The sequence below is a fragment of the Trachinotus anak genome, unplaced genomic scaffold (assembly GCF_046630095.1).
Source record: "Trachinotus anak isolate AG129_WGS33_773 ecotype Australia unplaced genomic scaffold, CSIRO_AGI_Tana_v1 ptg000016l, whole genome shotgun sequence".
NCBI classification, from domain to species: Eukaryota; Metazoa; Chordata; class Actinopteri; order Carangiformes; family Carangidae; genus Trachinotus; species Trachinotus anak.
The window spans coordinates 26,200,001-26,213,428 of NW_027273867.1; the positions used below are offsets into that span (position 1 = coordinate 26,200,001).

The 13,428-nt window shown below is 44.5% G+C and overlaps 1 protein-coding gene across 1 annotated transcript in view; it reads left to right on the plus strand.

Annotated features, from left to right (window-relative positions):
- Positions 1-13,428, plus strand: part of npr1a (natriuretic peptide receptor 1a) — a 35,423-nt gene that overhangs the window by 1,782 nt on the left and 20,213 nt on the right. Inside the window, exons 2-5 of the mRNA XM_071499457.1 lie at positions 2,258-3,005; positions 7,714-7,904; positions 8,113-8,226; positions 8,994-9,162. Coding sequence (XP_071355558.1) covers positions 2,291-3,005; positions 7,714-7,904; positions 8,113-8,226; positions 8,994-9,162 — 1,189 coding nt within the window. The 5' untranslated portion in view covers positions 2,258-2,290. The remainder of the gene's footprint in view (positions 1-2,257; positions 3,006-7,713; positions 7,905-8,112; positions 8,227-8,993; positions 9,163-13,428) is intronic.

A 13,428-nucleotide genomic window follows, 5' to 3' on the forward strand; every position in this document is an offset into this window, starting at 1 on the left:
AACAGTTATTGAGAGTTGTATTGACCAGCAGCAGCTCACATCCTGACACTGGTGACTGTTTTCCCTCCGAGTCAACGGGTCTGAACGCTTCATGTTCTGCTGCTGTTCACCTGTCATCCAGGTGCGTGTCTGTGAGAGCTGTCCCCGTTCAGAATGACTGTAGCACTGTGTGTGTATCATGTAGTGTAACTGTTCCTGTGACCCACTGACTGTGTGTCTGTAATGTTGTGTGTTTGTGTGTTTTTAATGTTCTTCACTCGTCTCTGCTGCTGTTTCACAACAATGATTATATAAGACTGAAGCTGCTGGAGAACAGTGACTCAACACACACTGTAACACACTGACACACACTGAGACACACTGAAACACACTGTAACACACTGTAACACACTGTAACACACTGACACACACTGTAACACACTGACACACACTGACACACTGACGCACACTGTAACACACTGACAAACACTGACACACACTGTAACACACTGACAAACACTAACACACACTGTAACACACTGACACACACGCTGACACACACTGACACACACTGACACACACGCTGACACACACTGTAACACACTGACACACACTGACACACACGCTGACACACACTGTAACACACTGACAAACACTGACACACACGCTGACACACACTGTAACACACACTGTAACACACTGACACACACTGACACACACTGACACACGCTGACACACACTGTAACACACTGACACACACGCTGACACACACTGACACACACGCTGACACACACACACTGTAACACACTGACACACACACTGACACACACTGTAACACACTGACACACACGCTGACACACACTGTAACACACTGACACACACACTGTAACTCACTGACACACACGCTGACATACACTGTAACACACTGACACACACACTGTAACACACTGACACACACGCTGACATACACTGTAACACACTGACACACACACTGTAACACACTGACACACACACTGACACACACTGACTAAATACTAATACTAATTGAACATTATGTCTGTGAAACTGGTTAAACTGCCTCAGTTCTGCTGCATCACAGGACAGACTGGTTTATCTAGAGGACAAACCAGAGGTTTATTCAGAGGACAGACTTGTCTATCTAGGGGACAGACTGGTTTATCTAGGAGACAAACTTGTTTATCCGGAGGATGCTTTTAGTGAGAGGATAGTCAGAGGACAGATGGACAGACTCAGTTTACCCAGAGGACAGTCTGACCTTCTTTCATCATAAATCAATTAATTGATGTACACTGAAGTGTTGTCTATAGATTCTGTATATTCGCCTTTAACCCCAGCATGTGTTGATCTATAAGTGACAGACATGACTCTGATTCATGTTAATTATTAATCATTATCATTAATGAGCAGATTCATCTTTAAACTCACGGGTGAACACGGTTCTGATTGGTTCACTCACTCGATATGATGCAGTCATGAGCTACACTCTATTCATTACTCTTATTTGCACACCACGCAACCTTTATTTCACTGGCACATGTCCCAGTTATGGACGTTAGCACTATATTTGTGGCCCTCTGTGGCCCCACAAACACACATGGGGCTCATATGGAGCTAATGGACAACAGTTGATGGATCCCACATGGATGTTGGCCAAGTTCCCAGAAATCCCAGCAGCTCCTGAAGGGGATCCATGTTTTTCTTTTTAGATGCAGACTTTATTAACAACTGAGACAGGGATAAAGAAAAGGTTTGAATATGGAGGACAGGTTTGTCACTGGTTTTATCTAGAGGACAAACAGGTTTATCCAGAGGACAAACAGGTTTATCTAGAGGACAGGCTGTTTTATCTAGAGGACAGACTGGTTTATTTTGGAGGACAGACTGTTTTATCCAGAGGACAGGCTGTTTTATCTAAAGGACAGGCTGTTTTATCTGGAAGACAGATTGGTTTATCTAGAGGACAGACTATTTTATCTAGAGGACAGACTGGTTTATCTAGAGGACAGACTATTTTATCTGGAGGACAGGCTGGTTTATCTAGAGGACAGACTATTTTATCTGGAGGACAGGCTGGTTTATCTAGAGGACAGACTGGTTTATCTAGAGGACAGACTATTTTATCTGGAGGACAGGCTGGTTTATCTAGAGGACAGACTGGTTTATCTGGAGGACAGACTGTCTTATCTGGAGGACAGACTGGTTTATCCAGAGGACAAACTGGTTTATCTTAATGCTCATGGTCTGTTTTTCCCTGCAGCTCATCTGACAGGCTGTTGGAGTCCTCGTCGTCATGCTGTCCAGGTGGCCCCACCCCTCCTTCCTCGTCCTCCTCCTCCTCATTCAACCATCTGAGTCCTCTTTCTCTGCTGACAACACCACAGAGGATCTTCAGGAGGTAACTTTGGCAGCCATCTTGCCCCTGACTAACACTGAGTATGCGTGGGCGTGGCCTCGGGTGGCGCCGGCGCTCCACCAGGCAGTGCGGCAGGTGAACTCAGATCCCTGGCTGCTGCCGGGCCTGAAGCTCCGTCTGGTTCACGGCAGCTCAGAGAACCGTGACGGCTTCTGCTCAGACTCCATGGCACCACTGGTCGCCGTCGACCTCAAGCTGTCCCACGACCCCTGGGCCTTCATTGGCCCCGGGTGTGATTATTCTTCCTCGCCCGTTGCCCGCTTCACCACCCACTGGGAGGTTCCCATGGTGACGGCCGGCGCTCGTGCCATCGGCTTTGAGCCCTACACAGCGGTTACCAACACAGGTCCCACTCACAGGAAGCTGGGCGAGTTCGGCGCCAGGATCCAGGAGACGTTTGGCTGGCGGCAGCGCGCCATGCTCATCTTCAGCGACAACAAGGATGCCAACGATGACCGGCCCTGCTACTTCGCCGTTGAGGGGCTCTACACGCTGCTAGGCAACCACAACATCACCATCCGAGACCACGTCATCGAGGCTGACAACATCAACTACAAGTTGGTGGTCCAGGACATCCGGGAGAACGGCAGAGGTGAGACGCTTCAACTGCTTTCACTCTCTAGTTTGACTGCTTTGTCCTTTCCTTCCCTCCTTTCTCCCTCCCTTTCTTCTTCTCTCCTTTCCTTCAGTCACCAAGGGTCCAGGGGATCCATGGCAACGACTCAGGTCACACACTTCAACTGCTTTCAATTACTGTTTTATTTTTCTGTTTTTCCCTTCTTCCTTGTTTCCTGTCCTTGTTTCCCTTTCCTTCCTTCCTGTCACTTCAACTGATTTAACCATTTCATGTGATTCTTCTTCTTTCCTTCCCTCACTTGTCCTTCTTTTGTTTCCTTTGGTCCAAGAGTTCTGACACTTCAACTACCTTCACTTTCTGTCATGTTTTCTTTCCTTCTTCCTTCCTTTCTTCCCTCCTCCCTCTCTCCTCGTTAAATGATGGTTAATTATTATTGATTGTTTGCTTCAGTAGTTACTGACTGGTCTCAGCTGTGTGTGTCTCTGTCTTCTTATATGACTTTATGAGGACATTGCTGCGCTGAGGTTCAGACCTGGTTTCAGGTTCAGATTAGATACAGGTTTAGATTTATTTTAGAATCAGGGACTATGGAATAAATCGTGTAATTGAGGGTCCTCATAAGTCACAGTAGCAGGTTTTTGGTACATAGAGGAGAAGATGAATGTGTCCAGAATGCACTTCACACCAGGCAGTGGTGATGGTGGAGATTTTGAGGTCAGGTTTCTAACATGTTCACGTCTGTGTGGAGATTCACTGTGATGTTTTCAGCAGAACGACTCTGAGATGAGTTCAGTCAGAGTCCATGGTGCTGTGACGTGTCTGTAGAGTTGTGTCGGGATGGACGTCTGAAGAACTCGAGCATGTTCCTCATTTGTGGCCCATAGAGCTCTGTGACGTCCCTCTCCAGAGTGAGTCTGGGTGTACATGAACAAAATAAAATCCAAATTAAATAAATTAACATAAATGATTGGCTGTTTGTTAGTGAAATGCACCTTGGGAGTTGTAGTTAACTTCTGTGTAAACAGGAAGTAATGAAAGAATCAGATCCTTTAGCTGTGACAAAAGAAAGAACAGAACTCGTCCTTTAATGTTGATCCACACACAACTGAGTCAGATCTGATGTTAACACAATAAAAACAACACACGTACACGCACGCACACACACACACACACACACACACACACACACTCTCTCTCTCTCTCTCTGTGTGATCTGTACAGGACGATATGGTGACATCATGGTGACCATGACATGAGAGAGAGAGAGAGAGAGAGAGAGAGAGAGAGAGCATACTGTTGATTAAATCACACACACAGTAATATATGTACTGAACACACACACAGACACACACAAACACAGTAACTGCTCCTGTCATCCTCTAACTGAGGCCATCTGTTGCCGCCGGCAACGCTTGACGGTAAAGGGTAATTGTGTGTGTTTGTGTGTGTGTGTGTGTGCTGTTTTTCTGTTTCTCTCAGACACAAAGAGGCTGCAGGAAAAAAACATGAATTTCTGGTTTTCACATGTGAAACCATCAGTGTCACTTTATTAGGTACACCTCAGGGACTGTATGAAAATGACTGGGGAGAGGGTGGAGGGGTGGGGGGGGCAGAAGAGGGTGGGGCAGTGACAGTTTTCTGACAGAGCAGATTTATAAACATGAGAAAGACTGACTTAGATATTTACATCAAAAATAGGATTTTGTGATATTTGTGCACAGATGAGTCTAAAAAAATAAAAGATTTAATTAACATGCAGAAAACAGCCAACAACCAGTAGAACCAGTTGAACCAGTAGAACCAATAAGACTGTTGTTGAGAGCCAGAAAAGACACTGGTCTTTGTTGTAATCAGTGACATCATCTCTCCAGTAAAGTAAAATGTGTCACATGACATTAGTCAGCTTCATGTGTGACCAACATTTTCCACTGATGTGTGACAGTTTGGACCTTTAGAACAGGATCAGGTCTAAAGTCCAGATCACTGTTAGTCCACGGTAATCTGGACTCACCCAGTTAACCCCTCTGTGAACACACACATGCATACGCACACAGTCAACTCAGAAAGAGTTTACAATGAGCTCGGAGTAAGACACTCAGGTGACCACCAACTGCTTTAAAAACAACAAATTTCTGTTCAGACAGATAGTAAAGAAACAGCTGTAAACATCAGCCTTCAGTGGAGGGTAGCTAAGACTGACAGAGAGGTTGCTAATTGTTAATAGATTAATTTCCATGATGTCATCTCATCATATTATTATTCTGTGTCGTGGCAGCTGGTTTCAGTCTAGTTTCAGAGCCTCCCCAGTGTGTTTAATATTGAACTTGGACTCCCTGATTGCAGCACCGTCTGTGACTTGGACGGCCCAGTGCCATGGAGGCGCTTCTTTTAACAAACTAAATGAGACAAAGTGTGAAGAATTTGTGGTCAGGGTGTGGTGAGTTGTACTGTTCCAGTGCGGTGGTGTTGTTGTGTGTTGTGGTGTTGTTGTGGAGTTGTGGTGTTATTGTGTTGTGGTGTGGTGTTGTTGTGGAGTTGTGGTGTTATTGTGTTGTGGTGTGGTGTTGTTGTGTTGTGTGTTGTTGTGGTGTGGTGTGGTGTTGTTGTATTGTGGTGTGATGTTGTTGTGTTGTGGTATGGTGTGTTGTGGAGTTGTATTGTTGTGTTGTTGTGGTGTTGTGGTGTGATGTTGTTGTCTTGTTGTGGTCTTGTGGTATGATGTGTTGTGGAGTTGTATTGTTGTGTTGTTGTGGTGTTGTTGTGGTGTCGTGGTGTTGTGCTGTGGTGTGTTGGTGTGGTGTGGTGTTGTGTTGTTATGTTATGTTGTGGTGTTGTGGTGTTGTGGTGTTGTGTTGTGTTGTGGTGTGGTGTTGTGTTGTGGTGTTGTGTTGTGTTGTGTTGTGGTGTGTTGTTATGTTGTGGTGTTGTGGTGTTGTGGAGTTGTGTGTTGTGTGGTATGTTGTTGTGGTGTGGTGTGTTGTGTTGTGGTGTGTTGTTGTGTTGTGGTGTGGTGTTGTGGTGTTGTGTGTTGTGTTGTTGTGTTGTGTTGTTGTGGTGTGGTATGTTGTTGTGGTGTGGTGTGTTGTGTTGTGGTGGGTTGTTGTGTTGTGGTGTTGTGTGTTGTGTTGTGGTGTGTTGTTGTGTTGTGTTGTGGTGTGTTGTGGTGTTGTGTTGTTGTGGTGTGTTGTTGTGGTGTTGTGTTGTTGTGGTGTGGTGTGGTGTGTTGTTGTGGTGTTGTGGTGTTGTGTTGTTGTGTGGCGTGTTGTGGTGTTGTGTTGTTGTGTGTTGTGGTGTTGTGTTGTTGTGGTGTGTTGTGTTGTTGTGGTGTTGTGTTGTTGTGTTGTGGTGTTGTGTTGTTGTGGTGTGTTGTGTTGTGGTGTTGTGTTGTGTTGTGGTGTTGTGTTGTGGTGTTGTGTTGTTGTGGTGTGGTGTGGTGTGTTGTTGTGGTGTTGTGTTGTTGTGGTGTGGTGTGGTGTGTTGTTGTGGTGTGGTGTTGTGTTGTTGTGTTGTTGTGGTGTGGTGTGGTGTGTTGTTGTGGTGTTGTGTTGTTGTGGTGTGGTGTGGTGTGTTGTTGTGGTGTGGTGTTGTGTTGTTGTGTTGTTGTGGTGTGGTGTGGTGTGTTGTTGTGGTGTTGTGTTGTTGTGGTGTGTTGTGTTGTGGTGTTGTGTTGTGTTGTGTTGTGGTGTTGTGTTGTGGTGTTGTGTTGTGGTGTTGTGTTGTGTTGTGTTGTGGTGTTGTGTTGTGGTGTTGTGTTGTTGTGGTGTGGTGTGTTGTTGTGGTGTTGTGTTGTTGTGGTGTGGTGTGGTGTGTTGTTGTGGTGTGGTGTGGTGTGTTGTTGTGGTGTGGTGTGTTGTTGTGGTGTGGTGTTGTGTTGTTGTGTTGTGGTGTGGTGTGGTGTGTTGTGGTGTGGTGTTGTGTTGTGTTGTGGTGTTGTGTTGTGATGTGGTGTTGTGTTGTGGTGTTGTGTTGTGGTGTTGTGTTGTGGTGTTGTGTTGTGTTGTGGTGTCGTGTTGTGTTGTGGTGTCGTGTTGTGTTGTGGTGTTGTGTTGTGTTGCGGTGTTGTGTTGTGTTGCGGTGTTGTGTTGTGTTGCGGTGTTGTATTGTATTCTCAGATACAAAAACATGAATTAAAGCCTGTTCTCCCTCAGTTTAAGGAAAAGGTGTGTAACCTGTTAGAGAACGTTCCTGAGGTGGAACAATGAAGAATCAGCTGATCGTGTTCTACATCACCTGTCACCTGATGATGCAGGATCACTCCGCTCTGAGTGAGGTCACACCGTCAGAGATCTGATAACGAGCTGTTTCCTGCCTCACCGTTCAGACAGCTCGTTAGGGGGCGGGGGTGATAATCACCATGGTTACTGACGAGCCAAGCAGTGAGGTCATCAGTCAGGGACAGTTACCCTCAGAGGAAAAAACTGGACACTGATCCAGACCAGACCAAAACCACCAGGAGTCTGGGCGTCTTGCTCCAGTGTGGAAGAGTGGGGGCCTTCCAGTCTCTGCTCGGGGGTCCGGCGATGATTCGTCCGGGGACTGAAACGAGATGAGGAAAAGTAAACAGATGAAGACAAGAGGAAAGTCGTGGTGAAGCTGAGGGAAAGTCAAAAATAGAAAATAAAGTTTTAATCAAATTCAAACAACCTCTCATTTCCTTCCCTCCTGTTTCTGTCTTTTCTTTCTCCATCTCTTCGTCTGACACGAAAATGTTCTTCTTCTTCAGTGGTCTACCTGTGCTGTTCCTGGGACATCTTGAGGACTCTGATGGTCCAGTTCTGGAAGGAGGGAGTGGAGTTGGCGGAATATGTCTTCTTCTTCATTGACCTGTTTGCTGAGGGTTTAGGGGGACGGGGTCCTGTCAGACCCTGGTACAGAGGAGACCAGGACGACCACACCGCCCGACACACCTTCAGGGTGAGAGTTTCCTGATTGCAGACTCAGTTCTGATTCTGTGTTTAGTCTTTTTGTTGTGTGCTTTTTTTATCAATCGTCTCGTCAGGCTGTGACAGATAAAACTGTCTTTCTAAATCTTGCACAGTTTTAACAGACGAGTGGTCTGAACAGGAAGTGAAGCAGAGACCTGTTGTTCCTGTTGTTCTGACTGTCCTCTGTCTGTTGTCAGAGTGTGAAGGTGTTGACCTACCTGGAGCCTCAGAATCCCGAATACCTGCAGTTTGTTCAAACTCTGAAGAGCGACGCGAAGAAAATGTTCAACTTCACCATTGAAGACTCTCTGGTACCAAACACACTCTGATCCTGTTATTGGTAATATATTGGTTTTTATATGAAATCTGAGGTTGTTCTTCTACCTTCTCATTAAAACAACATGTGAGGAGTTTTTACGTCTTCAGGAGGAACTAATGGACTGTGTAACACACAGTGGTTTCAGACACGAGATCCACGAAAAAGAAGAACAAGAAGAAGAACAAGAAGAAGATTGTAGCACTGTAACGATTAGTCAATGAGTCGTTCAAAACAGAAGTGATCATTAGGATCATTTTCAGGTTCTCGTGAGAATTTCCTGTTTTTCCTTCACATCTCGGTAAAAAGTTAACTGATAAAACAAATATTGGTTAAATGTAAAATAGTGAAAAAAATAATTGATTTAATTAATTAATGTGAAAACACCAGATTTATACAGAAACATCACAGTGATGATTTAAAACAGCAGGAGCTGGGCTCAGATAACATCAGATACCTAGGTCTGTTCGGAACCTGGTAGACCAGACCCTGGTAGTCCAAACCGTGGTAGACCAGACCCTGGTAGACCAGACCGTGGTAGTCCAGACCGTGGTAGTCCAGACCCTGGTAGTCCAAACCGTGGTAGACCAGACCGTGGCAGACCAGACCGTGGTAGTCCAGACCCTGGTAGACCAGACTCTGGTAGACCACACCCTGGTAGACCAGACTCTGGTAGACCAGACCCTGCCAGTCGACAGTTTGTGATTTACTGACAGTCTGATGTCAGATTGATACTGACTGAGAAATGACTCTGTGTCTCAGCATAACCTGATCGCAGGAGGTTTCCATGATGGAGTGATGCTGTACTCTCAGGCTCTGAATGAGACTCTGAGTGAGCAGAGGGGACCAGGACCAGGACCTGGACCAGGAGGGGTGCGGAGGCCTCGAGGAGACGTGGTGACCAGGAGGATGTGGAACAGAACATTCCAAGGTGAGGACAGATATTTGTGATGTTTCTCATGCATCTATTCTGGAAACGTGGGAGCACGGAGCCCAGCCGTCGGCCAATCACAGTGCAGAGTTTGGTGAGAGCAGTCAGGATTAAAAATAATATAATTCATCAAAAAACCACAAAGATCATAAATATTTCACTGACAGCTGCAATGAGAAACACAGAGTCTGATGGTGCTGCAGATACAGAACCACAGACTGGATTTAATGGCTGATCGTCACATGACATGTGGATCAGCTTCTGCGACTCATCGAGTCGGAGAAAATGTGTGTTCACAAACTGAATGTGTGATGCTTCTGCTGTGTATCCACAGTTATACCCTGCCCTATGGAAATGCTGGATTCTGATTGGTTGGAAGGTAGACCGCCACCTGTGACATAAAAGACCAGAGGCGGACAGTAGTGGAGTACATTTACTTGAGTACTGTACTTAAGTACATTTTTCAGGGGTCTGTACTTTACTCAAGTATCATGATGGGGGAAGACTTATGGCTTATTTAGTGTTTTGACATTTTCCTTCCAAAAAAACATGATTGGATTGTAAAGATGTCACTAACAGGGACAGCCTATCAGCAATCACGTTCATTTTTTCTTACACGAACACACTTGGTTTAGTACTTACTTGTTGATGACAGGCTGGCGGACGAGGAGGCAGGTACATCCCAGCAACGCACAGGCTGTGCCAACCTATGGCCATATCTCTCAAGTATATTCAAGTTTTGTGAAAAGAATAGCGACAGTTTTCCCTTTCAGTGCTTACTTTGCTTGCCAGAAGCAAACTACATCACGGCCTACAAAAATTTGCCATCTAACCTGAGGAAGCATGTCCAGGTATGCATATGCATGCTATGCCTATGTTAAGCCTAATATCTAAGTCCTGAAATAGAGGTGTCCTTACTTTTTCTACTAGCCACAGAGATGGTTGATAAAGTGCACTAAAGGATCAGCTGGCTGCCATTACGTGATAATGCTGTAGCATAGTGTAGTTGGATAGTCAAAACTATATTTGCCTGCAAACTTCAGATTGCTGTTCGTAGACTGACGTTGATTAGCATGTAAAAACGGAGTTCAGCTAATCATGTAACATGGATAAGTCACCTGAAGAAACATGTTTTAGTGTTAAATAAAGTAACATTTAAAATATGAAAATGACTTACTTCTCTTTTCAATTAAGTTGTTTCATTTTTGTTACATTCTTCAAAGGCATTTACATTAAAGATTCTACAAAAACTCCATCCAGTAGGTTTCTATAGGTGAAGATATTGTGCTAATAATAATCGATATTTAGAAAATTTACTTTTACTTTTAATACTTAAGTATTTTTAAAAACAAGTACTCCAATACTTTAACTTAAGTAAAAATTTGACTGTCGAACTTTCACTTGTATTGGAGTAAAAGTGAACACACAGTATCTGTACTTTGACTCAAGTAAGGAAGTTGTGTACTTCATCCGCCTCTGCAAAAGACTAGCTGTGTCCAGCTGTTTCCAGTCTTATTGCTAAGCTAGGTTAACTGTTTCCTCTTTATGCTAAGCTAAGCTAACAGGTCCTGACTCTGTCCTTATAGATGTGCCTCAGCAGAGGTTGATAAATATTTTCATGATGTTGGGACTGAGCGTCCAATCAGAGTGCTCACTGTGGGTTTTTTGTCCTGGTTGGTGGTTTTGTCCCATACGTCCTGTCTTTATGTCCCCAGTGTTCCCAGTATCACAGCCAGCTGGTACACATTTGCACTGACACACACACAGCCGTGAGAATTTGTGTGTGTGGAAAAACAGAGAGGAAATGGCAGCCTCTCATTCTAATGGTTCTCACAAAGCACAGAGGCTCCGGATTGGTCGGTCAGGGCTCATTACTTGATAGACGAGTGATCGATTGGTGAGAGAGAAGTTGGTTTCTCACTGGAGCAAAAAACTAACTTCATGTCTCAGATAAATGAATCAATGTGTCTGACCCGAGCCGTGGTCCTCCAGCCAGGTCTCAGACCTTTTCATGGTCTCAGTCTCAGTTCTGAGGTTTGGTCTCGACCAAGTCCACATGCTGGCACCAATGACATCACTCATATATTTAAAGTGAGTGTTTTGAAACAAAATAAGATTCGACCTGGATCACATGGTCACGACTGTCACTGCTGGTTTCTACTGAATCCTTCAGGTCCTGGTCCAGACCAGAGTCAGTTTTTATCCTCAGGCTGTTGCTGGTCTCAGGTGACGTGGATCTTCTGAAGTACTGTGATACTGCGAGTACATGAAGTACTGTGATACTGTGAGTACATGATGTACTGTGACCCTGGCCTGTGTCTGGCCTGGTTCATGTAGGACCCCTCAGTGGTCACTTTTTTAGGAACACCACTCTGACTCTGTTTCATGTCAACATCACATTCAAACATCAGAGTGATGATGAGGCTGAATCTTCTTCACGTCAGATCTGCATCACGTGGTTTTCATTGTCTGAGCTCTACTTACAAGCTACTCCTCTTCTTCTTCTGTGGTTTAATGGCAGCAACCTGAGAATCAGCTTTTTTACTCTTTTATTTTGGAACGTTTCCTGTAAATTAGTTTCTTTAGTTGAATTAGTTAAAATCTTCATTATTTCCTTTTATTTGGTCCTCACTGTGTTTCCCGCCACTTTCACTCTGGACCAATCAGAGTCCTTTTCCTCTCAAGTGAAGCAGATCATTTGAGCTCAGATAAATTAAAATAAAAAACCTTAACTTGTGCAAACACCTGAGTGCATCTCTGTCCCCTCAGCTCGTCTTCTAAGGCTGGTCCTGGTGCAGTCTGATGATTTAAAACCAGACAAAGAAAGAAAAACAGTAAAAACGTCTCATGTTGTTGTTTTAAACTTCACATCCGTCATTTTGATTCTAACAATATAACTTGTGTTGTTTTAGTTTGTGAAATATTCAGAGGAAAAACAGACGATTCATCATGTGGACAGAGAGACACACAACAGCTGTGAGACCAGACGGGACAGGGGGACCGGGTGGTCTTGGTAGTCTGGGACATTGGTCCTGGGGTTGTTGCATTCAGGTCCAACTGTCCCTGTCCCCTCTACTGTCACATAAAGACAAAATGTCCCTAAAACAGGCAGAGCAGAGGAGAGGAGAGGAGAAGAGAGGAGAGGAGAAGAGGGGAGCAGAGGAGAGGAGAGGAGAGGAGAAGAGAAGAGAGGAGAGGAGATGAGAAGAGAGGAGAGGAGAGGAGATGAAATGAGAGGAGAGGAGAAGAGATGAGAAGAGAGGAGAAGAGAGGAGAGGAGATGAGAAGAGAGGAGAGGAGATGAAATGAGAGGAGAGGAGAGGAGATGAGAAGAGAGGAGAAGAGAGGAGAGGAGAAGAGAGGAGAGGTGTCCAGGTGTGGAAAACAAAGGTCCACAGGAAGTGACAATCCATCACAGGAAGTGACAGCTGACAGGCGGGCTCAGCTGCAGAGGACTAACTAATGAGATTAGACTCACAGCTGCTAACACAACACAACAACACAACAACACAACAAGTTACTGGTCTTGACAAAGAAACAGTTTGAGTTTTAAAAACACCACATGTCCTTTATTACCAGCTGTGACTGTTGTGTTGTTTTGTGCTTGAGTGTCCATGACCACTGAGTACTACAGTAATAATGTAGTAATAATCTCACTGTGATCCTGAGATGATGAAGATGATAAATCTTCTCATCAGATACTGAAGCTGTCGTATTATATAAGGATCAGAATCAGATTCAGTGATTATATAAATGACTGTTTCTGTAGAATTTATTCTCAGTATAAATGTAAAATGATAAATAGATGAAAAATCGAAAAATATACAGTATCAGATTTAAAGCTTGGGGGGGGGGGTCTTAGTCAGTGTGTATTGATTTATCGATTAAACGCTGACCCTAAGTGACCTCAGAGACTCTCATCACTCATCACCTCCCCCCTCCCCCCCAAAAAAAACCTGCTTCATCCTTTATTGTGAAGGAAAAAGTTCCCTGCTGCAGGAAACTGACGTCCCCGTCATGACATCAGCAGGGTTAAAGGTCAAAGTGTAATGATGAGTCAGCAAAAACAAAAAACACACAGAAGCTGTTGGATACAGAGAAAGACTCTGAGGACTGGAACCCTGTTTAAGGTTCAACACACCTGTACCTGCCTGAACTGTGTTCAACTTGTTAATCTGTAGTTAAACTGTAGTTAAACCGCTCTTAAACTGTAGATAAACCATTGTTAAATTGTAGTTAAACTGTTGTTAAACTGTTGTTAAACTG